General features: G+C 38.0%; 1 protein-coding gene across 7 annotated transcripts in view; it reads left to right on the top strand.

Annotated features, from left to right (window-relative positions):
- FHOD3 (formin homology 2 domain containing 3) overlaps positions 1-26,112 on the top strand; it is a 370,799-nt gene that overhangs the window by 208,384 nt on the left and 136,303 nt on the right. For all 7 annotated transcript variants that reach the window (XM_068195730.1, XM_068195740.1, XM_068195787.1 and 4 more), the window contains one exon: positions 14,182-14,276. In XM_068195730.1, the coding sequence (XP_068051831.1) occupies positions 14,182-14,276 (95 nt within the window). The remainder of the gene's footprint in view (positions 1-14,181; positions 14,277-26,112) is intronic.

Raw genomic sequence — 26,112 nt, 5'->3', positions numbered from 1 at the left:
AAGATTTGGTGAGAAAAGATAGCTTTCTAGTAGTTTTTCTTTCTGGAAAGCACCATTCGGAATAATTGCAAGGTTTTATGGGGACAGGACCATATAATATGGAGAGTTTGCCTAGAGATTTATGTAGTTTGGATAAGGATTCTGGCTCTGAGCCTTTCTGTATGTTAAACTTGAAATGAAATTAGGGGAGGCGGGAAAGATAGGCTTTATTTTTTTAGTCCTTGTACCAGCAATGTTGATTCTTTCTCTCACCACTTCATATTTTATTTCTCTTTGTAAGGTCACTTGGACTGGATGCATTATAGGCAACGTATTTATGTAACCAACTTAGAAGCATTTTCCCAAGCTGATATGCAAAAATGGAGCTCTCAAAGGTTAATACAAAGTGGTATTTTAGAGTCTGACTACTTTATTGTAAAGATGTGAAACGGTTTAGTGCAATTCATTAGGTAGTAGTTGTAAAATAATTTTTACAGGTTTAGATCAGCTATAATACTGCAGTGTTGATTTTGTAAGGCTCTGAAATTTTCTTTCACAATAGCAAGCAGCCATCCTCATTTAGCTGATAACTATTGTTTACTTTTATTTTTTCTTCTATTTGACTGCAAAATGTGAATTACTGGCTTTCAAGCTTTTCTGTTGCTTTTACACTTTGTGCTAACATAAATTTCTGTAGGTAAAGCAGTGAATCAGTGAATCAAAATGAGTATGTTTTAGCTCCACTTTATATTCTGCACCAATAGAGCAACTCAGGTGTTTTATTTACTTTTTAACTTTTCCATTATTTGTACTGTATGAAAAGTGAGAAACTGTTGCAGATGGTCTATGTTGTGATAAAAAAATCACCCTTTGGCCTTGAGTAGTCAGAAGGGATGAGATTAATAAAAACTAATTCCCAGTTGCAACTCTGAAATAAAAGTAACAATTCTAGATAAAATAGGCATCATTTTATGAAGAGCAGGAAGGCTGAAGACAGCATACTTCCATTTCCTTTCACAAACAAGTAATTTACCTGATTTTATTTAACAATCTTTTGTTAAACAGAGGTTGTTCTGGATGGTAACAATGATCAAACTGTTAGCATCATTCTCCTAGATATAAGGATACTAGGCCCCAAAAGTAGGTGAGATGTATTTTTAATAGATGCTTGGAGCTGAAGATTCCCATCCAGGACAAATGGGAGGCCACAGAGCAGTAGTCTTGAGTAACAGTGGCTTAGAGCAGATCAGAGTTATGTTGTCTCTCCCTATCTCATAATCTCCACTTGCCAGAATTCGTTGTGTAGAGCAGCAGGATGTTCATCATTCTCTTAGAGCTCAGTAGGGTAATAAGAAAGTTCTGGCAATTTGTGACCTTTTATCAGTGTTGCCAAATACAGGGAATAGATTGGAGGATGACAAAGCCGTGCATGATGGATGGTGGGTGGTGTTTTGTGGAAGCTCAGGGGTATCAAAGCTGATCTGCCAAGTGCCTCTAGATATGTCACCTGAATTATTGTCCTTCTGAAATGACTTTTGCTTCTTCAAGCTCCAAGTATTGTTGCAATGATGCCCTGAACTTTTTAAATCATGTCTGGTAAAGCAACTTCTGCCAGTGGAACTTCTATCATAAACCAGAGATAGCTTGTAAATTTGTTTGTTGCTTTAGAGTGTGTAAAAAGTTAATAGGAAAAGTATTTGTTCTGTTAAATTAAATGGAAAAACCCAGTGTGATGAGCCTTGCAGTTTCATTCCACTTACGTATGATGAGCATGATGAGGGATTCTTTTACACATGCCTTTTTTTTTCCCTCAAAACCAAAACAAACCAGTATGACAAAAAAACAGAATGCAAAGAATATTCTGAGTTGGAAGGGACCCAAAAGGATTCTTGAGTCCAACTCTTAAAGGATTAGAATGTTTATAAAGCCAAGTTTTCCAGAGATTGGAAATAAGGCTGCCAGTCCTCAAAGCTCAAGAAGAGAAAAGGGATGGTGGTGTGTTGTCTTGAATTTTAAAAGGGTTAAGTTTTCTTTGAAAATTTTAAAGTTTTTATAAAACTTTTTTAGCTTTTTGATAATGTTTACATATTTTTACTAGAGTTTTTATGCACTATTCATGTAAATAATGATTGCTTCTTTGTGGGAGGAGAGAATTGATGGACTGTTAGTTTGACCAGTGTGGTTGGAGAGGTGGTAATTCTATCTTCTAATCTATGGTCACCTCTGGCATTCTATAAATACTAGATGTTTGAATAAAACTTGCTCTTTTTTCTCTTTTAAACTTACCAAACTTTTGTGTACTCATTTTGTGTCCAATTGCGACAGTGGTGCTACCCAATTTAAGGTTCCTGACTTAGCGGGAGAGAGGTTTTAACTGAACCTCTGCCACAGTGTTAGTATGTATTGTACTTGCTAGGCAAGTAGTTTCAGTTCAACTTGTCAGAAAGTATCATGTTCCCTGTCAAGGTGTGTTTATTGTTTTCTAGGGGGGCCAATCTGAGACTGTCCTGTACAGAGCTTAACCTAAACTCGAAGTACTATTATACCAAAAGGTATTCTCAAATACAAATCTGATTATCAGGTGTTTCAGATGTGACAGACATCCAGAGCCCCAACTTCTCTCTAGAATAGAATAGTTTCTTTACCTCATCAATGTGCTATATGCAGAAAAAGTATTCAGACTCGTGAAGCACTCACTGTATAGATGAACATCATCCTGCAGGAAATGAAATATTCTGTGTTCACAGCAGGTTTGCACTAAAAAATTCCTAGGACCACACAGTGAGAGAGTGCTTTCTAGACAGTACTTTCCAGCACTTACTTTGAGTGAGGAAGTATTCCAAAGCTCAGGAATAATATTTCTTGAAATTGATTTTGACATAATTAAGTTTGTGCACAGAGTAGGCTGAACAAAGTTTTCTGCAGGAAAATTCTGCAGGAAAAATCTTAACTCTGGCATTTCTTGAAGTTTCAAGTGCTTGAATTTTGTGTACCTAATGTTCTTTTAACTTCTTTCTGAGTACCCAGAAACATAATTGCCCATGATGGATTTTTCTTGTTTGTGGACTAAGTATTCCATAGATGCATAGCCTTCTATGCCAGTTATGCACAGATGATTTGGGTTCGGGCCACATCACTTCAGACCGGAGAAGTGTTGTGCAGAAGTGTCCGTGATACTTGCAGGACTGGTTTGGGTCTGGAAGTAATTTAGCTGCTTCTATGTGGAGCCTGATGTTATTGCTCATAGAGCAGAGATCAACAACCTTGCTTCAAACTAGCACAAGGAGCTGTAAAACACTCCTGTCTCCAAATTGTCTCTGCACCATCTTCTTCAGTGTTGTTATCCTGGGATCCTATAACCATACAGCCCTATGTAACTTCTGCTAAGGGAGTGCTGACCAATAATACAGTCATAGAAACATGCTTGGTTTATATGAGGATTACCAATAATACTGTGATCACTGAATTGTAGAATAATCAGTAAAAGTAATAAAATCACCTAAAAATGTTCTCTATAAATAAAATATGTTTATTCAACTACATTTCTCATTTACAGGGCTACTGATAAATAAGAAATGTAGATGGTCAACCCTGAATAAAGCCACTACCTTCATCTTCATATTCAGCTATTACATGATTATCTCTCCATCCCACCACTTAGATGACAACTGGTTACCAATGACAGACCTTGCATTCTTTGGTCAAATGAAGTTTATGCCCCCAAATACTTATTTTTTCTTGTTCTTGAATCAATTTTATTCATGTTTCTATATGCTAAGGAAATAAATTTCAAAGCAGAGATTCTCTATTCTGTCTTTCTGTCAATTAGAAATTAGAGTTTAAATTTTTTTTTTAAATGTCAACTGCAAATTTTGAGAAGGTGAAAAAACAGGACCGATGTGCATTGTGCTTAGCTGTCCACCTATTGAGTCAGAGAGGAGAAAAGTGAGCATGACACTGATGATTTCATTATGTTTCTCTTTAAGAATTGCTGTAATAAGGTGGGATTCCGAATTCAAAAGAGTTCTCACTATCACCATGCTGAAGGGGGAAAAAAAGAATTGAGGGATTAGAAGAGAATTACAGTTAATTTGGAAGGAATCTTTGCTCATTATCTGAGATGAATGAGCAGAGACACAAAACAGCATTTTCAGTCAATATTTTGGGAGAGTGTGATCTCTGTACTTAAAGGGATTTGTAATTATGTCTCTTCACTGCACCTTTCTCATGAGAAGTCCACTTCAAATGGGAGATATGAACTTGTGGCTTGAGCACATTCTTTACTATGAGATTTGAAAGGAGACTGTATAACCCTAAATTTCACATAGCAGCAGACATACTTGAAACAAAAAGAAATAAAAAGCACATTTAATGAAGTGTTGTATTGGTTTGCTTTCTAGTGCTGACTTTGGCTTTGTGTAGCCAGTACTTAAAGAATAAAGTCTTTTATTAATTTGCCCTAACAAGCATAAATTCAAGAGATGAAAGTGAATTCTTTAATGGCATGCACATTACTGCAGGGTAGAGTCTATATGAAACATTAGAGACAGGCTGAGCATGCTGAAGAGCAATAAATATCTGAAAAGTATATCAGGAATTTAGTTTCAGCATCTGTCATGGTTTAATTGCAATAAAGAAAATTAGAAAGATACACTCACTGTTGTTTTTAAGACAGGTAAATAAATAAGAAGTGACACATGCATTCTTTTTCATAAAATCATCAGATGTTGGGATCTATCCCTCAATAGATAAAAGAGATCTTGATTCAAGCAGCATTTCTTTTCAGGCCGTTTGCTTTGATTCATACTTAGCCAACACAATATGCTGAGGAGGCTGGGATGGTGTGAGAAAGCCTTACTTCCAGTCTTGTCTTTGCTTTGAGCAGATATTTTTTTATTGCACTTTGCTTAGGAACTATTTTAATTTAGTTGCTGAATTCAAAGCATAGTGAGTTCTTGCTTACCCTACTGATTTCTGCCCTTGAGTCAGTCCTTCTTGAGCAGGGGAGGAAACTTTTATTCAAGGATTTTGGATGGTCTGGAATACAGTTAAGACAAATAGGACTTTCTGTGCTACTCTACAGTGCTCTGTAAATCAGTTTAAAATCAGTTGGTTTCAAAATGATAAAAGCATTGAAGAAGTCTCAAGTTTATATTAAAAAGCATAATTTTAAAAAGCCGAGCTTCTTTATCTTTTTTGACACTAACATTTCAAACACTACTCAAGTGCCCTGGAATTATCTTAATACAACTGTGCTGTGTGTTCACTTGTTGCATTCCTGTCTGCTAAGATGATGAAAGCCAATGTATCACTTTAGAGGAACTTCTGGATTTGTCTAAAATCATGTAGCTGTTGTCACTTAAGGAACAAGAAATGACAAAAGTGATTCTATGTAAAGATTTTGTAGTGCTTCTTAAAATAATCTTTCTTTTATTGTGCTTTTCACACGTGGTACATCATATTGGAAGAAGAGGGAACTGTGTTTGGAATGCATTTCCTGGTGAAGGAACTATGTAAGAATGAAGAAAACAGCTTTATATTGAAGTAAATAGCTGCAGAATTTTACTTGTATTTTTATTCTCAGTATATCTCTACCCTGGTATTCCCCAAACATACCTTATTCTAATGGCTAGAATAAACAGTGTTTGAATTTAACTCAAAATTGGATGGCTTCCTGAGAGTCACTTTTGGCAGCATGCTTTGTTTCCCGCAAAACACTGTGTGAGAAGTGATGTAAAACACGAGTGGTAGGATTACTGTTTTCAGTGGTTTTCATTCATCTTTCTTTCACTGCTTTTCTGTTCTTCAGGAATATAATTTGTATCATTTTTTAGAGGTCCAGGTTTATTGAATGAATGCCACGATACATGAATTTTGGAGACTGGCTATTGGCATAGGAGTAGCAGAGGTAAATTTACATGCCCCTGGGAATCATTGCAACTCTCTGTAAGCCTCTCTGCGGAACATTGGTTTAAGTGTATTTAGCAACCATACTGATTGCAAGGCTGTTATCCCATGTTTACCTGCCCAGGGCTGGATCTCAGAGAATGAAGTTGAGCTTAGAAAACAAAGAACTGCTATCTAGGGGAACACTAGCTCACATGATAGCATCAGCTTGTTGCTACATGACAGCAAGAAATCATTGATCAATGTTATGCTTTATAAAGGCTGTGCTGATGGAGCTGGGCAACGTTTGAAATTTCAACTGGCACAGTTGTTTATCTTGTTTTTTATTCTTCTATTCCTCTAATAAGAATAATACAATACAATAATATACTCCTCTAATAAGAATTGTAGGGAAATATGAATATTATAAATTATTAAATTATCTGAATCTAGTAAGATATTCCTTTAATAAGAGGAATACAATAATGCCTGGAATTGTGGATTTTCCCCCTTTTGCTTACCTAAGAATCTTCTTTATTTTTAGGAAAAAAATAAATATTAGGAAATGTGGCTTCCCCCCTAAGAGAAACAGGGGGGAAAAAACTGTCTGTGAAAATTTATCACTTGCTTACTTCAAAACCACAGGTTTCATTTTGGAAGGTTTACAGTTGTACTAAGAAACACTGTTGATGACTAAAAATGTTTGGTATGTGAACACTTTTACCCTACCATATGTCCTTTTTCTGCTCTAGTGTTAATCCATTTGTTAAATAGCCCAGCTGTGCCACACTTCTTTACTTGCCAGAGAAGGCAGGAACCCCAAGACAGTGTTCTTTTTTTCCACAGTCACTGGGAAAAGAGCCTACTTGAAGTGAGCAAAGATCCTGCTGATGTATAATAGGAAAAAAAAACTTTCCATGTATCCCCTCATACTTTTCTTTGCCCCAGGTGCAACAACACACAGAGTCCAATAATCAGAATAACCTGTGTTTTTTGCTGAGACTGAATCCTGTTGCATTTTCTTCCAAAACCACTTCTGACTCTACAGTGTTTCCCAGTCCAAAAGCTGAGTTCATTCTCAAAGCTTAGGTTTTCGGCATGGAAAGCAGATGCTGGAATTCCAAACTGATGTGCTGTATGTAATTGATAATGATTGATAAAAGACAGCTTGCACCTGCAGGACCTTTCTTTGTGCAGGGTAAATAGGTGTCTGAGGAGCTCAAGGAAGGGAGCTGCAGAAATTATCTTTTCCATTCTGCAAAGGTTGGTTTGTGTTTCCTTCTTTGTACCTTCAAAGTCAGGATTAGTATTGTTTACACAGACAGAAGGCTTATGTTCATGATGATTAATGGAGAGGGAAAGGCCTTGAAATCCATCACATCTAGCACATTGCCAGACTAAATTACTCAATCAGCTCCCAAATAGAAGCGCTAAGGAATCACTTCTTAACCTGGGAGGCTCACTAAATTTCCTTAGTTTAATCCTAAATTGAAGTTACCTTATTTTTTGGAGACTTCTAGCTTAATGTGTAGTTTTGATTTCTTGACTGTGTATTGATCTTCATTTTAAATTCAGTTTAATTAAATTTCAGTGTTATGAAAGGGGCTGAATATATGATTGGGAGAGTAAGAACGGAGCCAGATTTCAGAGGTGCACAATAAAAGAACAAGAGACCTGTCATGGGCACTAGCTGAAATAGAGGAAATTTTATTTAAACTTAAAAAATGAATAAAAAAATCCTGTGAGGGTGTCTGAGCACTGGCACAGGTTGCCCAGAGAGGCTGAGTATCTACCTGGACACTCTGTACCCAAATGTACAGAGTCATGAATAACCTGCTCTTCCCTAGTTTGAGCAATGGGTTGGGCTAGGCAGCCTCTAGCATAATAAATCCAGTATAAAAAGTTTAAAATGCATTTAAAGATAAGAAGAGAGACCTAATCCTGAAATAGATCCTAATTTCTGCCCTAAAATGAAACCACTTCTCACTGGCTGCAGCATCAGTACTCAGTGCATGAGTGCATAGCTAGGAGATGAGGTAAGTCCACTGGAGAAAAGTCTTCAGTGTTTGCATGGGCAACGTCCTGCTCTGCTGTGGTGCTTTTGCAGAATAGCTCACCTTCACAAGAAAATCTGGCAATCTCATCATCAATGTCCTGCTCCCCCAGAATTTAAGTTCTGAGGGCCAATGAGGAAGTCTCCTCGGAAAATGCTTTAAAACTCAAAGAATCACAATTCTTAAGAAAGATATATAACTTCATATATATTGGATGGATATTATTCAGTGTTACAGCCAGTATTGACTCCATCAAGAAGCAGCTGCCTTAATTCAGCTCTATATGTGTATATATTTCAGCTTAATTACAGGCTACCACACATCTCTTTTTCCAGATGTGTTTTGCTTCATGAAGCACTGAAGATGAATAAGCATCTTTTAAAACCATCTAGTCAACCTTTCATTTTCTTTTCTTTTATCTTTTTTTCCCTTCTCCTATCTTGTTCCTTCCTCAGTTTTTCCTTTTGTCTTGTTTCTTTATTTCCTTTTTTTAAAATTTTTCCATGCTTTTAGTCAGCAAAATAGCAGTCCAATTTTCAGCTATATTTGCTCACTTATTAATAAGGTATTTTAATTGCATATTTCTTCTTCATGAGAAAATATCTTTACCTATTGCTATATAAGCTCTACTCATTTTCCATTCCTCTTTTATTAATCTTGTAAAACATGCTAGAACATAGTGCATTTAAATCTTGAATACTGTGACATAAAATAATGATTAAAACAATTATGACTAATCATGCAAACCTTTTATAATGCATATATGTAAGCCAAGTTTTAGTTCATATAAAAAGGCCTTCAGTAAACTACTGGCAGAGTCAAGAGAGTCCATTCTTTCTTTGCACTCAAGTAAATGTTTTAAAATAGAACAAAAGAAATACTGGAAGAGGAGTTACTTTGGCTCTGTTGGGGACTGTGCACTGCCACAGGTGTTTCATGGTGTATATAAAGGATCAGCTTTTGATGAAACATGTCAGCTGATTAAAGGTGCTGTATCCCCTTTGACTTTGCTGTGTCCTGTTTTAAAGGCAAAAAAATCAGAGAAAAAGGGTGGCAGAGGAAACACGGAGAGGAGAAAATTCCTCTGTAGAATGTTTCTGTGGTGGTGGACTTGTGGTGTCTCTATGTATATTCTGTTAAGTAGACGGAGGGAAAAATTAAGATTGAGTTTGATCTGGAAACCCACTGTCTCTGCAAAAGATTTGAACTTTGAATAATACTTGAGGTCTGAAACTAACTTGCAGAAGTTCCCAAAGTGCATAAGACTAAAAGTTCAAGTTTAAAGTAGTGTTGACCCGCATAAGAACTTCTGAAGTTTAATAGCAACTTAATGCATTGACATCTGTTCAGAACTGTTTTTGCAGCTTTGGTTCATAGCATTAGTTCTGCAATGTGATTTTGCTGAAATAGTTCAGTTCTTGTTTAATAGAAGTTGAGCCTGTGATTAATATGGGAGTTCTGAAAATTAATTCCTTAGCCTGTTTCAACCATGATATGTGTAATAGAAAGAACAAATTAACAGAGGGCAAAAATGCAAAGTTAAGAAAAGAGTTCAGATATAAAAAAAGTTTGATAAGAAACAAAATATTCATACATTTGTGGCCAGTAACAAGATTGTTTTTAGTTTCTACATGACATTACATATAGCATCAACAATAGCAAAGAAATGGGAATAGCTCTATAAATAGCAGATTTTTCACTGAAGCTAAAACCAACCCATACAAATAGTAACAGAGGAAAAAAACCAAAACCAACCCCCAAATGTACAAATTTTAGGTGGTTGTAGCCCTGTGGACTGAGTGTGAGTCATGAGGTTTGCCACAGTGTTGCTTTGTAAGATCATTTTCAGAAGCAGTGAAGAGTCCAGGTCATCTGTTTTATCTGATGTCACCTCTTAGAAGAAGGAGCTCTGCTGTGATTTGCTAATTTTCAAGTAGCTGGATGATACAGAAGTTGTATTTAATAATGATTTCTCATCAGGGAAATTAAATTTCCTTGGATTTTATAGAGACAATAAGCTCTGATTTGAGGGTGCGAGTGCATGGTGGGAATGTGCTACAAGCAAGAGTAGCAGCTTCTGACATCCAGCGTATCGGGGCTGAGCTGAGTTGGAGATTTTGTGTTCCAGATGGTCCCACTTGGTAGCTGGGATCTTGCCTCTCTCTAATGAGGAAATACCAAGAAAGAAGTTTGAAGTATGATTTTTTTCTTCAGAATTACCACCTAGTAATAGTAGTATAGTAGTAGCTTCGTAGTAGTATATTAGGTAACTGTATTGTCTCCTTCCTGGGATCCCTCACTAGACACAGATGGAGTTTTTCTTCATCAGGATGTTTGCTTTGATGGAGTAAGCCTTTTCGGTGCCCAGGACAGCATACCCAAACTAGCAGTCAGTTTTCAAATGGAATTAATGCAATCACACAGACCCTTGATTTCTTATTGATGATGATAAGATTTTAGCTAGCAATGAAAATATGAATTTTAGCATCTGGTTCTTCTTCCCCATTAGTTTCATCACTGTTCTGTTTGTTGTGCACACCTGCCTTAGTTGTACATGCACGTACATGCATGTTGCAGCCCATGACATGCACCACAGCTGCTGGGTATGAGCTGCCTGATGAACTTGGGCCAGAAGCTTTCTTGGGAGCTGAAACCTGCAGTGACAAGGTCTGTCTTTGGCCTGCTTCACACTGTACATTTGCTTATTCTGATGGAAACAAACACAATCACAAGATGCATCCCTGCCATAATTCTTGACATGATGAGTAGGGGTTTAACTCACAGGAGATTGTAAAAAAATAGGTTTTCTGCTCATTCAGTGATATTGTTTTCTCTAAATCAGTCTTGTGGTTCAAGACTGCTTCAAAATGGAAGCAGAGCAGACTAGAGAAGCAGGTGCATGCATGAGCAAGGAACAGCTTTGAAACTTTTTCCAGTCTGGGTGGGGTAAAGGGACTTTAACTAAAAGTGGTGTTCATTATGATGATGTTTTGTGCTAGAGCTTTTCCTCTTTGGTCCTATAAACTTTATATCCCAGGAGAATGTCAGTGCCAATATTGGCAAGTTTTTAGAGGCTTTCTTAAACCTCTTATTTCACAGAAATCTCTGAGCTTTCTGGCTGGTCTGTCCTTTTCTAGCCTAAGCCTTTCCTAAGAAATCCAGCAGTTTTGCACTCGAAAAGAGCTATGGGTAAAGTCACACTCTACTTTCACTTAAGATTAAGGGTTTGACAAGGGTAGTGGGAACAAAGCAATTCCAAATTAGGTCTGCTTTGTATTTAAACTCCCCTCTCCCAGCCCCTTGTTGCACAATAGTAAACTTTCCTAATACAAGTAAGTTGTTGATATACTTCCAGAAAGAATTCCAGTTAGCTGAGGGATGGGGTTAAATGGATTAAATAGCCTCCTCATTTTTTGGTAAAATAAAAAAAAAAAAAGTTTGGTTAAAGAGACATACAAATGTGAATTTAAATTATTTTGGACTAGATTGGCCTTCCAAACTGCCTTGCAGATGAGGCTGCACTCTCTTGTTGGGGCCCTGGATGTTGGTGGTGGGTGTGTGGGCATGCTGGTTGTGTGGAGCTTGAGCTGCAGCCACAGCCATTTCAGCAGAGTACGGTTGTGGGCTGGGAGGTGAGATAGCAATTGGGTAGAAAAGCTTCAAAGAATGTAAAATGTCCTCTGTCAGTCTCCATTTAGTGCCAAACTGCTATGTCTTACTCAGCCAGACCTAAGGCCTGTGAGGGCCCAAGGATCTCCAGCCTGCTTCTACACTGGTGTTTTTGGTGGTATCTTCCATTTTGGCAGTGTGGTGTGGTTATGGTAAAGGAAATACCTTTTCTTACTCAGTACAGACACTTGATGGGGTATGAAAACCATCATTCTCCTTCTTTTGGGTCTTCCTGTGGCCTTCTTTTCCTCAGAATTTATGGGGCGTCAGCTTTGTACAAAGTATACAGATTCTCCTTATCTTACTCTACCTCTTAATGAAAACAGATTTCTCCTTAACCATATCTTGTCTCATTTTTCTGACCCCTGAAGACAGGAAATAGTAGTATGAAGGTCCACACCAAGGTTTGGCAGCAGCTGAGAGCTTCATGTATGGCAGATAACTACTGGAGATGTGATTTGGATGTGGACACATAACTGTTTAAATCTTGGTTGTTTCAAAGCGTTGTTTGTAATTCCTTGCCCTGTGAAATTTATTGGCAACTAGCTCAAGAAGCAATGTTTTTTTTTCTTGTGTTTTCAAGAATCCCTAAAACCTTTTTATGGCTTCTTTCTAAGGTCTACTAATTTGCCTTAACATATTGCTGTTATGAAGAGTCACATCTAAGAGGCTGAAAACAAATGCATGCCAGATCTCACTTAGCCATCCTGTCTAATTATCTTAAGTATAAGCAGTGGAGTAATTTTGTATTGTGTACATGTTTTTTAAAGCAAACTTTTTGCTGTCTTTTATTTCTATATTAATTTGGAAAACATGCTCCAAGACTTAAATTTGTTTTACATTTGTTTCAAATTCAAATTAAAGCCCTTCACCCCCAACCAAAGAGTTTGCAAGGGGGGGAAAATGGATTTGTTGACGTTATCATGACTGGATCTCATCCTGATCCAGTGCCAAATCTTTTTAGCATTGAGAGGAAGTAAAAACAAGAATTAAGAACTTTCTCTGATTACTGCTGGGATAGTAGCATTTCCTCTACCTGCAATGAAATGCTTCAAAGCAGCCATTTATTCAGGCAGTGTAATTCGTATCTCTTTTTACTGGCTGACTTACATCTTTTATTTTACCGTAACACTTGGGCCTGTGTCCCTCCCACCTGATTTTATTCACCTGAGAGACATGTCTTCAGAGGGTGCTGACTGATTGCTTCCTGGAGAGGAGGAGCAGAGAGTGCCTGGCATACCCCAGTGGCAATGCCTGCCTAAGAGACGGGTTATCTCTGTGCCAGAGCTCTCTTGCTTGCTTTTTCTCCATCCTCATTGGTTGTGTGGCATTCATTGAGTGTGGCTTTCCTTCTAGCTTCGTGTGACAGATTAGATAAAGAATGTAAAATAATACCACAGATTTTTAACTGTAAATTGACCAACTAGACCAAAGGGAAAAGGAGGAGATGGTGTAAACATGACTGTTAGCTATTTGGCTATAGGGATACCTAAGTGCTTGTCTAGCATTCATGTCTTTGAAAATCTGCCCTCAAGGTAAATGATGCTGCGCTGCACACAACCTGTGCAAAAGTTAGCAAACATTCAGAATGTGTTTAGAAGATTAATAGTGTCTTAATTTTCCTCACCCTGTGGGTGTTTTTTTTTTCCTTTTTTCCCCCCCATAAAGCAGTGTACTAGGGGCTCATCAGGCTGTGCATTAAATAATTGAGTTGTTATGCCAATAGGCTGTGCTAAAAGGTGTTGCATCAGTGATTTCTTTTTCATCCCACTGTGCTTTGATCTCCAGCTATAAAGCAGAAGATCTAACAGTGGAAACTTTTGAAGATGATAGATGAATTGTACTAATTCACATTGCACAATCCTTACAAAACATGCCTGTCCTTATCAGTTAGAAAAGATTTAATAGCTGTTGTCTCTTGAAAGTCTCATATTATCACAATTTCAAACTATGGAATTACTGTTATGAAATATTTTACTAGTATATTTTGTAATGCTGTTGTACAAACTTTAGGAAAAATTAATAAAGACACTTAAAACCATGCTTCGATTTTTTGTATTTTCTCAGTAAAACGTAAAACTTCTTTCCAAGAGATCACTGTGCAGTAGTAAATAGTTGATGTCCTTATTGATGTTAATTGTTGAGCTTTAATTTCATATCACTGGAATTCACTGAAGCTGTCAATCCAAATATACTAATTCCAAACATTATACATGGTGCTGAAACAAATAGTGAAAATCTTGGCTCATTATATATAAAGTGCTGTAGCTGAAGGAACCATTGTGACAGTAAGCAGTGTGTAGAATACAGTTTGCGGATTTGAGGAGCATAAAATATGGCATCTTCAAGGAAAGAACAAGTCTTTGGGCTTGTCTCTGGATGAAATTCACTGTTATATTTTCAGATTAAGTCAGTAAAGGTAGTGCAGTTTCCCAGGATTTCATCCAGCACAATCTTGCCCAATATATCTTTCATTAGTTGAGCTCCCCACGTCTCTGGTAAACCCTGCTCAGAGAAAATTGTCAGCAATATGTAGAATTACAAAAAGTGTTCACCAGCTCTAATGATATTTTCTCTCTTCTCTTTGCAATAGCTTTGGGCCAGATAATGCTTTATGTCGATGGCATGAATGGAGTAATAAATCATAATGAAACCATCCAATGGCTGTACACCCTTATTGGCTCAAAGGTAAGAATCTCAAATATTCTCATTTTATATGGTTTTGGTGTTATTTTAATGCATTTTTTTATGCCTTTGGGGTATAAATAGACTGTGTGTTAGGCTCTAAAACATTCCATAATATTCTGTGTGGAAACCAGGTCACACTGAGCTGTTAATTGTTTTCTACTGTTTTTATACTCTTGTCAGCGCATACTCTGCTCTTAAAAGCACAGATACCCTCATTACTGTCTGTGCTGCCATTGCACTTGACCATGGAGAAAATTTTTTGGTTTAGTAGTTGCAGTTCCCTAGGCATTCTTTGGAACCACTCTATTCACCATTCAACATTGCTCAGCTCTGCTGAGCACTGGGAGAGGACAGTTCAGAGTGACCTCCTTCTTAAACTAGAATACACAAGTTCAATTGGAAGTTATCTACAGCAATCATCTAGACCAAATGCCCAACAGCTGCACTTTATGAAGGTTGTTGTCCAAATATTTCTGAAACTCTGACAGGTTTGGGACTTTGCCCACCTCTCCAGTAAGCCTCTTCCAGTGTTTGTCCACCCTTTCAGCAATGAAATATTTCCTAATGTCAAGTCTTCTTTTGCCTGGAGAGCTCTAGAAGGGCTTGGATAGGTCTTCACCAGTGGAATAGTGATTTATATAGTGCACAGTCTACCTTTAAGGCCATCTTTGCTGGAATTTGAAAAGCAAGCAGAACACAGATTCTACTGACATGCCATCCTGAGGGGCCATAGGATAGGTAAACCCACAAATACACCCTTTTCCAGCCTGATGGCTCTTAATAAGCTTTAAGAAGCTCATTAAGGCCTGCCAGGGGCTGCTGCTGCTCTTACTATGCAGACCTGTACACAGATAGATATGTATGACACAATAGCTAGAACAGAGTATGGTAGTTGTTGTTTACAACTCAAAAGTTGCTGTAATTGGTGGAGTTGAAACCTTAGCTATAGTTACTAAGAAATTTCCAGGAACGTTTCAAGTGTCTGAGTCACACAAAGTTGCTGTTGGGTACTGTAGTGACATAGAGACACTGCTGCTCTCCCCTTTTCCTCTGATAGCTCTCATAACACAAGGAGGAAGAGCTTGATGTCCCAAGAGTCCTTTTTAACTAGAATTTTTTCTACAATGTGCAAACTTCACAGCTGCAGCAGGTTGTCAAGTCAAAGAACAGATGCTGCAGTATTGAAAGAACCGATTTATCTTGGGTCGACATACCTATATTGGTAGATAAGTGAAAGTAAGTTTATCATGGTTATCAAATCTTAGGCTTAAAGGGCAGGCTTCATGATTGGGAAAACATAAGGAGAAACTTTTCCCCCGTTGTAAAATGTTCCACTGTTGTCTAGGCATTACTCTGAGCCATTTGTCCTTCTGAAAGAGGGGTTGTTGCCGCAATTCTAAAAGCAGTGTGAGACGAGAGAGAAACTCTTGGCTTCATATAGATCCTCATTTTCTATGCAACAGATAAAAGAGCAAAAAATGAACAAAAATACTGCCACGTCCGTGACTATTTTAATTCTCTAAAGGACATAATGGGAGTGGAATGGGAGAGAAACATGACTGTATTGCTACCTTGCAGATTAAATTCTTTCTAGATTTTCTTTCTCTGAGTACTTCAGCACTTGGGTCCTTAATCTCCTTTTTCCCTCCCCCATTGCCAGCCTGAATGATTATCTCCATGTCCTGGCTGAGTGCCTGCAGCTGAGGAATGCAGGCAATGTGCTTTGAATAGTTTGGTTTCAGGTAGCATCAAAGTTGCTTTTTCATTATTCTTCGACTGTCTTGGAGGAGATCTAAGTCCCTGTCTCTGTGCCAGAAGTTAACCGAAAGTATGGCAAGCTTACTGTCAGTGTGGCGGGACAGCTGCTTTATTCACTTAAAGGTGGCTTTGACTTTCTGTGAAAAATGAAGCCCTGGAATTTGCAATGCACCTACAGTCTGATTTTCAGCCCTGCTATGCTGGTGCCTTTTCCACAGCAGAGATGATGAAAAATATGTTAACATTGCTGAGCAAAAAAGGAATAGTGAAACTGCCAATTAAGTCTTGAGACAAATCCCTCTAATAGGATGCAGGAGGAATATAGTTATTGAGCTGCCACAGCTGTGACACATGGTTTCTTGCCTTCTCAAGAGATCTAACTGGGTTTAATATACTTAGCAGTGGAGATTGTTAAATCTGTTCCACTGATATTTTTATTGTTTTATCAAAATCTGTAGTGGTTTTGCCCCTTCGCTGTTGTTTGCTCTGCTCTGTTTGCAAGGGGCTGCTGGCTCTATCACCCTTGCTTACTTTGAGCAGTGGATTGTTGCATCACACGGATTCAGCAGGGCACCTCAGGGGCTGGCAAGCTCAGCACTGCAACAGCTGTGATTTTGGTACCCAGCTCCAAGATCACTTTAAGCACCCAGCAATACTTCTGTATAGGTATGGGGGGAAGACATGGGAAATATAAGTTTAAATTAGTGTGAAAGAAGGACTCTAAGCAATTTACTGAAAGCCTCCCCAGACTTTTGCCATTGTATTCCTTACTATTGCTAATTCTGTTGCAGTTTTACCCCTCTGAGCATCAATGAATGCTTACATTGATGGGTTATCAGAAGTTGTTGATAATTTTAGTGCTGTTATCTATGTTTTCTCTGAATAAAGTTATTAGGGAGGCAGTTACAATTCCAGTGGTATGACTGCAGTGGCACTGTTGTCATTGTTCCAGTTCAGAGGCACCAGCTGTGTCAGAGTGAAGAATTGAAAAGCAGGAAGAAACTTAATCTTAGATGACTTGTTTGCTATGGCACAGAAAGAGCCTTTTGTTGCAGATTGGTATTATATAGGCACTAGATTTGGAAGTGTGATGGTAGCAGTACCATTCTTTAGTGGTATTATGTAGAGATAAGAGCATTACTGGCACATCCCAGTGTGGCCCACTGCTGGTTTTTTGCAAGTTGTGTCCAACCATAAGTGATCACAACAGTTTGTGGCAGTGGGTTTTCACGGGCTGCCTGTAGACTGCTTTCCAATCATCAGTGGCTGATACATCCCTGGCATAAAACACTGGCAGCATAATCCAAATTTAAATGTATATTGCTACTATTTCATCATTAGTTATATGGGCAGCAATTCATCAGTGGTTCCCTGTTTGACAAAGCATTCAAGTATGTACTCAATTATGGGTGTATGGTTACATGCTGTTGGCTTCCAGATAGCTTTAATTCATAACTGAGGTCAGCAGTGAGCTGCTGCAGGCATGGAAAAGAGGGCTATAGCAGGGCCAAGGCTCTAACCATTTTATGTAAGCTACAAATTATGTAAATAGGAAATATTGGTGTCAACCAAGTTTTCTTTTAGCATTTGGTGCTAGCATGGGACATTTGTGCAAGAGAGTTTGTTTCTTAGAAGACAAAACTAGAAGTCAGTTGAATGTTAGTTAACAGTACTTTCAGGATTGCTCCCTAATTTTTATCTTTTATTTTTAAAACAACAACTGACCTGTCAAGGATGATGCTTTAACTGGCCTCGTGCTGTAGGACTCTTGTTTCAACTTCACGCTGCCTGGGAGATGATATTTCACCACTTTCTCAGTGTTTCTGCCACTTACGTGTTACTACTCCTGCAGTTGGAATTATATTTTTGTGTGGTTTTGCAAATATATTTAGGCTGGTTTTAAATGGACTTGAGGCATTTGTTTATGCTGGCAACTGGCACTGGAGCTCTTTGGTGGATCAATGGCAGGTAAATGGTGATAGCTCTTGGAAAATTTCTCTTAGCCAAAAGAAGGGGCACCAAGTTAAAGACATGTATCTATTAAGCTGTATTAAGTCTCTAGACTGTATTTCTCATCTGTAGGCATGTATAATGTTTTATATATATATACACACATAAAAACTCTTGTATGTGTTGGTAATTCCTCTGACCTAGTAAGAGAAGGTGCACAATACTTTTAGTGTATCGGTGCTTTAAGGCCTCCAGGACTAGCTATTGACTGTTTACAAAAAGTACATTTCTGGACCAAACATCTTGGAAAAAGCATAGGAGCTTCTCTGCATCTTCTCGATATCTCTATATCTAGAGAAGCAAATGTTTCTTTACATCACAAACCCACAAGCTTTTGCTAATCCATCTTAGTTTTCAAAGCTACTTCTAAGGCATAAAGTGGACTAAAATCTGAGTTTAGTTTCACCTTTTCTTTCCCCCTGTTTTTTACTGCTCCTGATAATGATTATTTTTTCCCATTTGATGATCCAGGCTGTTCTAATTTCCCCCAGGGGAGCTAAAGCCCCTTTTTGGCATTGTTTTCAGTGGAAAATAATCCATTTTCAAAGTAGTGCTGGGTAACCTCAGAAGACAGGGTGGAATGCTAGGCCCAGGCTGATACAACGAGGTTGATTAAAGATTCCTATCTAACATATTGTTTTAATTTTTTTTTCCTACTTTGCTTCTGTCTGAGTCCTAGATTGAAAAGTTTACTACAAACTTTACTATCACATCGTTCCCTATGCCTTGTGTGGACCTTTTGCTTGCTTTGGTATTGAAGAAATTACTTTCTGAATGTTTAGAAATGTAATTCTGTCAAAAAGAAGCAAAAAAAACCTATTTCAAAGCAAAAGGAAAAACAAAACCCAACACTTTCAGCTAGAATAATGTAGTTTTAGTGGGTAAATTTGTTGATTGCAAAAAGAAAGTCATAGATTCATAGAACCATAGAATTGGCTTGCATTGCGAGGGTTCATAAAGATCATTTAGTTCCAGGCTCTCCCTGCCACATGCAGGGACACCTTCAACTAGACCAGGTTTCCCAGGGTCCCATCTACCTGGCTTCAAACAAGTCAATTTGGGACTGCTTTTTCTGCATGGTGCCAGATTAAAGCATGCATGTGGTTGGTAGTAAGTTCATGAGAATTTTGAGAGAAATAATATTCTTATTCACAAAAAACTCTAAATCATTTTTTTACATAAATGAATCATTTAAGGTATGTGGAGGTAAATGCTCAGTCGAAAAGCTTGACTAAATTAGTCTCCATTTCACAAGTCATTTATGCCTGTGCTACACTGAAGACATAAGCAAAGTTGAGAATACCATAACTTGATCTTTTCCTCAAGAAGTTTCTCACCCAATCTTGTGCAACCAGATTTTAAAGTGGATCTCCAAAAATTGGTTTGTAGTAATGGAGAGGAGAAGGTTACAATTCTAAGGGGCTTAACAGATATGAGTAAAATCAAAACAGTAGTATTAGTACTACCAAACCCAAAGCGTGTTGAATGAAATCACTGCCAACCTGGATGGTATACCCTCTTGTTGAGAATCTTGGAAATACTAAGTATTTAGATCCCATATATGTTGAAAAATAGTTGTGTGTATATATGGTCTATTCATATGCACAATTTTTGTGAGCAGGAGATTGTGCTGTAGAAATGCAGCAACTGTAACTGTAAGTGCAACTGTAGTTCTTTATTTTTTTTATCCTCAATGTGTTTGGAAGGCGATCTAGGAACTTTGGCTAGCTAAAAGAATTAAGAATCCAGAAAAAAATCACACAGCTTGGGGACCTGTTGTGATGAATTTTACATATTTTCTTCCCAATCTGCTGCCCTGATGGTTAAGAAACCTTCCTGCAGCTTCTGACATATGGGATGCCCCATAAAACTTAAGCACAGGCTATTTAGATTTCATCATTGCTCTCTTACCTCCAGCCACAACTCTGGCAAGCCTCTAGTTTTATTCTCTTTTTTGAGGCCTAAACCAGGTAGAAATGTTAGCTGGGTATCAGTCTTAAAGGCTCTCTGGCTCCTTTGCTTCCTGGAAGGGTTCAGAGCAAAACTGAGATCTCCCCTCAAAGCCTAAAATTATTGCAGTCTCACCCATTGGCTGCCCTGCACTCAAGATGTTGGGCTGTGGTGATCAGGTACAACTGCTTTGAGTTCACTGAAACCCTGAACATTCATCTCAGCTTAGCAGCTGTCTCTTCTAGTTAATCTACTGTGCATTTGACCATTGAACTGTTGTTATGGAAATGGCTATGGGAGGGAGAAACAAAATCCTGGCTTTACAGGAACTTTCCTATTTCCTACTTCTTGAGGTCTTGAGCCTATGCTCACCCAGGCCACCAGAGAGCTTTCTTCCTATTTCACGAAGAAACTGGATCAGCACTGTTGCATGAACTGAGTTTATTTTTCATTGTATTTAATTATTGCTTTGAAGATAAGGATCAGGATGTTGCAATAAACTTGGAATAGGATACACTAGCCAGCACAGACTGTGTTAAACACTTGCTTTGGTCTCTCCAACTCAGCAGACAGACTTCTGTGAGTGCTGCTGCTCTTTACCAAACATACTTGTTTGGTAAAATTTCAAAGTCCTTCAGTCAAACATAAAAGTAGCTGAGTCCTGCATCACTAACTGTTCTGAACCTCCATCTGTTGCATTCACTTATGAGTATTTTGAAGGGATGAATACACAATTTTCTGTGTTCAAAATGAACTCTTGTAGATTAAGGAGACACTAGAAAACACACAGTTCCCTCACAAGACATCAGAGATCTGATTTCAACTCGTTTGAAGTGGGGAATGAGAAAATGTAATGATTAACTGCCAGCAATGTGGCCAATGCTCAGATACAACTTTTTACTCTGTCTCATCTGTTCAAAACTGTTTAAGAAAGTGTCGGGTTAGAGATGAGTGAAATATGTCCAACTATTCCCAAAAATTCCATGCATCTATGCAGATGTACAAACTTCTTATTGTGAAGGAAAGGCAAGAAGAGAAAAAAAAAATAAGAGTTATACTAGAATTAGGTGGGGTATAAACTGTAAAACAACACTAAAGTCAGTGCTAGCTTTTAGGATTGCCTTGGTCTCCCTCACTACAGTAGATCAGTGTCACAGACCTGTTACCATTCACATTGGTGAGCAAAGTGCTGTACTTCACACCCAAGCTATTAATATCTATATGAATTCTATAATAGATTAATTATTTAATTAATAATATATTAATATCTATATCTGATATTAGCTCCCGGTGTTTTCTAACAAGTATTATGTCCACCGCTGCAGTGAAAGGAGAAGGTGCAGTTGGAAAGTTTGTCTGCATTGAGGACTGAGACTAAAGAAAATGGAGCCTACTTTTTCCAGCATGCTTGAAGCCAGCAGTGGGAAATGTCTTTGACAATAAAATCAATTGCCTGACCAAATGGAATAGAAAATAAGTTGTCAGGTGAAACATAATGAAAAAATATAAGAGAGTTGCTCTAAGGATAAAAAGATGCTAGTTATAATCCAGGCTTATGGTATAGTATATACATGAGATTTTGTTGCACATCTAAATGCAGAAATCAATTTGGCCAGTATAAAGCACATTGTGGTCATTATGAGAAACCTTTTCGGATAACTGTGTTATAATTTTTCAGGGTAGAAATATCAATAATCCTAACTTAGGAGTTTACTAAGCTGTGTTTTCAGGAGTGTTTTAAAATTAAAATAAGCAGCTGTGTCTGCACCTTTTCTGGGAACACTGTTTCGTGAACTCTGGTGCATAATGCTTCAGTTTCCAGGGTTGCCCATTTTCTGGTCTTATTGCTCTTAGGTGTTACAGTGATGTATCTTTTATGACAGTGGCTGTGGTACTCAGAAGAAGGCATGTGGGCTATTAGAAAGTTTAGCTGGAGGAGCAGAGAAACCTCTTCTGTTGCGCAGTCACTGAAATGTCACTAAACTCAAATTCGTTAGCTCAGACCTTTAGTGAAGGTCAAGTGATACAGTTTTCTTAATCTATTTAATAGTTACAATAAGCATTTGCAAAATGTCCTGTAATGCTGGCAAATACCTTCTGTGCTCAGTCATTCCTTCTTGCCTTCACTGACAGGACCATGTCAGTGGTATGTGTGGTACAGGAGACAGATGACTATGAAACATAAGAAAATGCCCCGAGATTGGCTCAGTTGGTTACAGCACAGTTCTAATAGCACCAAGGTTGTGGATTCCATCCTTGAATGGGCCATTCGTTTAAGAGAGGGACTTCATGATCCTGGTGGGTCCCTTCCATTTCAGGGTATCCTGTGATTCTGTGGTTCTGTGAAAATGCCCAATAGTGAATGGGTATGTTTCTTCAAAGTACCAGTACCTCATCTGAACTATGTGGGGAGACCAGTGTAAGAAACAAACCTGGCATCCAGATCTCCTGAGACTTAATTGTCTTGAATTTCAGGCAGAGCTTTTTGGTTATTCTGCCAGTAGAAAGCAGTATATGAGGTTGGAGGGTTGCAGTGGTAGTGCTGAGAAGACTCCTGCACTCCTGTAGAAGAAAGGAGGTGGCCAACCTTTTGCATTCCTGAGTAGGTGTTAGCATTCTGGGATTTTATCACTGTTAAAGAAAGAGCATTATGGTTAATTTTTACTTATTCCATCAGATTTGAAGAATGCAGGTATTCCATCCTTATTTTAACAGAGCTTTGAGCTCAGTTCACATATTTATCTCAATGCACTATGATATTCTGAGACAAGCAGAGTTCAATTAATTCATAGGATGTGGGTAGGATGTTTTTATTAATCACTTAATTTCTCAAACTGTGTGTAGTAAACTTATTAACTTCATTACCAAGTTACTTCTTCCTCTCACCTCTATTTTGATGTTTATTGAATTGTTACTAAAGATTTTTGAGAACTGCACAATTGGTGTGGATCCTTTTTACAGGAATTTGAAGAAATGCAAGGCGAGTTTGCACGGAAGTAGCAGGAATTCCACACAAAGTCTCTTCAAATGTTTTTTCTGTGCAAGGATCTCTTACTTCGCCAAAAGCATTACTTGAATCTACTGTGTACTCTGCAGCTGCTGCTATGAGATCTATAGGACCCATCTTTTTCTGCAGAATTGTTCTGCTTAATCTTCTCTCTGTTATTTTCCTGAATGTTCCTCTCTGTGAACAGAAACTGAATTACTATATACGTCATTGTCTTTATTTTTCCTCTTAAATTCATCCTAATTTTCTTCTTAAATCAGTGTCTGTCCTCATTCCCATATATACAGTGCAGTAGTGGAATTCTGCCTGCAGGAAAGAAGGTGGTATCCAACATTTTTTGCAGCATCATGTAAACCAGATCCGAGACAGTTCAGCCAACGCAGCAGTTAATATACCAGTGTTTTGCTTGTAGCTTAGCCTGGAAGAATGGCCCAGATAGGGTGAGAGTTTTTACTCTGGGAGACCCAGGCTGAATCCAGCTTCCAGGCACATTCTTGAACCAGTTTTCAAATCCCTTTTTGCCTTGGTCCCTCATCTGGAAAATTGGTATTTGGATTTTAGAGGCCTGGAGGAAGAACATAAGGGAGTAGAAGGACAGATTATATGTGAAGACAAATACGTAGGTAAAAGTTGAACCTGATACTAATTGTTACCATATCTGTTCTTTTGGCATCACTCAAAAATGTTGGTCATTCTTTTATTTAGAATAGTTGTTTTTTAAAGCAAAGGCTACTAGCTGAATATACTTGGATAACAGAAAAAATACACTGTATCAAAAATGGAAACTACCAAAACACACATGATGGCTCTGTATTAAGCATGTAGTGCACCCCCAAGGAACCTCTGAGCTGCAAGCAGCTCAGGTCCCTCACCAGGGTATTACGCAGGACTCGTTGTGGTTACCTCACAGATTTTATGTTGGTCTCCTCAGTTACAGGATTTGTCCTTAGGAAGAAAAAGGTCTGGTAAGATGTGTGTGTGTGTGTGGACCTCAATTACTTTTCATAAGATCAAGATCAAAAGGAAGGTTCTTTGATAGGTTTTCTTTCTTCCTTTTTTTTTTTTCTCTCCACAGTCCTCTAAGAGTAGTTTATACCATATAAAGACTTCTCAGAATAATTTCCAGCATACCAGCAGGTTTTCTAGCTGGCTCCCATGATACACTGAAATGAGCTTCATCTGGGCATGCTGTGTGCTCTCTTCCCATATTCTGACCCTCTTTGATCATAGCAATTGAACAAGAAGTTCAGATGCTTCCTGGTTTGCCTCCCTCTATCTCTCCACTATTTTCCCTTTTTGAAGACCACATTAAATAAAAAACAAGAATGTGATGTTGAATATAAAACGTACTGTTAATACCTCAACCAGCATGGAATTTTTGTAGATTGGCCCCTTTTATTTTTGAATTTCCTCTTCTTATTAGAAGACACATAACTGTAGATATGTATGTTTTGTCTTTTTCATTTCCAGCAGTGTGTAACTGCTCCCTTCTTTAGCTCAGTAATAAAATTAAAGCAACCTCTCAGAAGCCATTTTTCTCCACTGCACTTTAAATGTCAGTGTGGTTGTCTAAGCATCTTATTGTTATGATTTTGGAGGGAAATGTAACACTTCTCTAACTTACAGTTTGAATGCTTCTGCTTCCCCAAGCTTCCCCATAAGCTTTGCATATGACACAGGCTTTCTTGTAGAAAAGAAAGAGTGAAGTGGGAAAAGAGACTACCACAGCTATTAGTGTATGGAGTTGCTTCAAAACTGTTAATCTCTGGGGGCTGTGTTTTTGTTCACTCTGTTTTCCTGAAGATACTAAATAAATTAAAAATATATTAAATATATAACGTATATTATGTGTATGAAATTAGTAAAATGTTTTACTCTATTTATTAAGTAGAGAAGATAGAATTCCACTTAATAATTTTGTCTCCTCTGTGTCACTGACACTGTGTAGTTTGCAGTGCTTTCTGTTCAGGTAATTTTTTCTTTTTCCCTTTCTCGTATGCAGTCTAAGTACCACAAATACACACTCTTCTCATGTTTGCTGTTTCTTGGGCCACTCTTCCAGGCTCACAGAAACTGTAGGGCCTTTTTCAGAAAGGATTGTGCATGGCTGTAGGGGGAAAGACATGTTACACCACCTGACAGTAAGTTTGCTTCCAGATCTGCACTGCTCAGATGAATGTCTGTAATAGCTGTGGATGCAATAGAGAAATTTGAGGCAAACTTCCCTAGAATCATGATATACTTCTACTTTTGTGACTAGTCTGCAAAATTTTCCCTTCTTGTTTCCTTGTCATCCCCTTTTGATGAAGGGATACAATGTGAATGCCCAAGTTCAGCTTCTGGCAGTGGAAGATCATTCATAACAGAGCATCAGACAAAAAATCTCAGTTCATGACACAGAGATTGAAGGCTGTGTTAAAGACACATTGCTGTTTACTAGGGTGGCTTTTGTATAGGAGCAGCAAGGGCTCCGAGGGTGTCCCGAGGCATTGGGCCATGGGACAGGATCTGAAAACTGAGCACAAGATTTTCCTGATGTCATCATATGATGTAGTACTACAGTTACTCATCTTGGAGGTTGTTTTGTTTTATTTCCCTCCTGCTCAGAAGGGTGGGTTAGGATTATTCGTCATCTTTGGCTAAACCGACATGAAGTTATGTGGAACAGATGGACAAGACTTTACATACAGGTCTGAATAGTTAATCCCAGTCTGCACCATTTATGATACTGTGGATGTTATAGCACTGGTAGCATCCTGCCACTTGAGTTATTGGTTAGTTACAGAAAATAAATGAAGCCTAAACCAGCACCCTTCTCATTACCATTCTTTTCAAAGGATGTCTTCCAAAGTTTTTGCAGTAGGTTGCTTTTCATCATAGAAATAAGTTGCAGTCTGAGAGGGAAAAAGGGAGCCATTTCACTTGTTGGACCTCCAGGAAGTTCTAGTCTTTCCCTTTTCTTTGAAACCATGCTTTTGATTTGTGTATCTGAATTAATTTTAAATCCTTCTTTGTCAATGAAAATAATTTGTTTGAATGTTCTGTATCTTTTGAACCAAAGGGAAATGAAAATTTTGAAAAATTTAGACTAGATATTGATACCTCCTACAA

The sequence above is a fragment of the Anomalospiza imberbis genome, chromosome 1, assembly GCF_031753505.1.
Source record: "Anomalospiza imberbis isolate Cuckoo-Finch-1a 21T00152 chromosome 1, ASM3175350v1, whole genome shotgun sequence".
NCBI classification, from domain to species: Eukaryota; Metazoa; Chordata; class Aves; order Passeriformes; family Viduidae; genus Anomalospiza; species Anomalospiza imberbis.
Note: the sequence above shows the minus strand (reverse complement) of the source record. Positions and strands in the feature narration are given on the sequence as shown.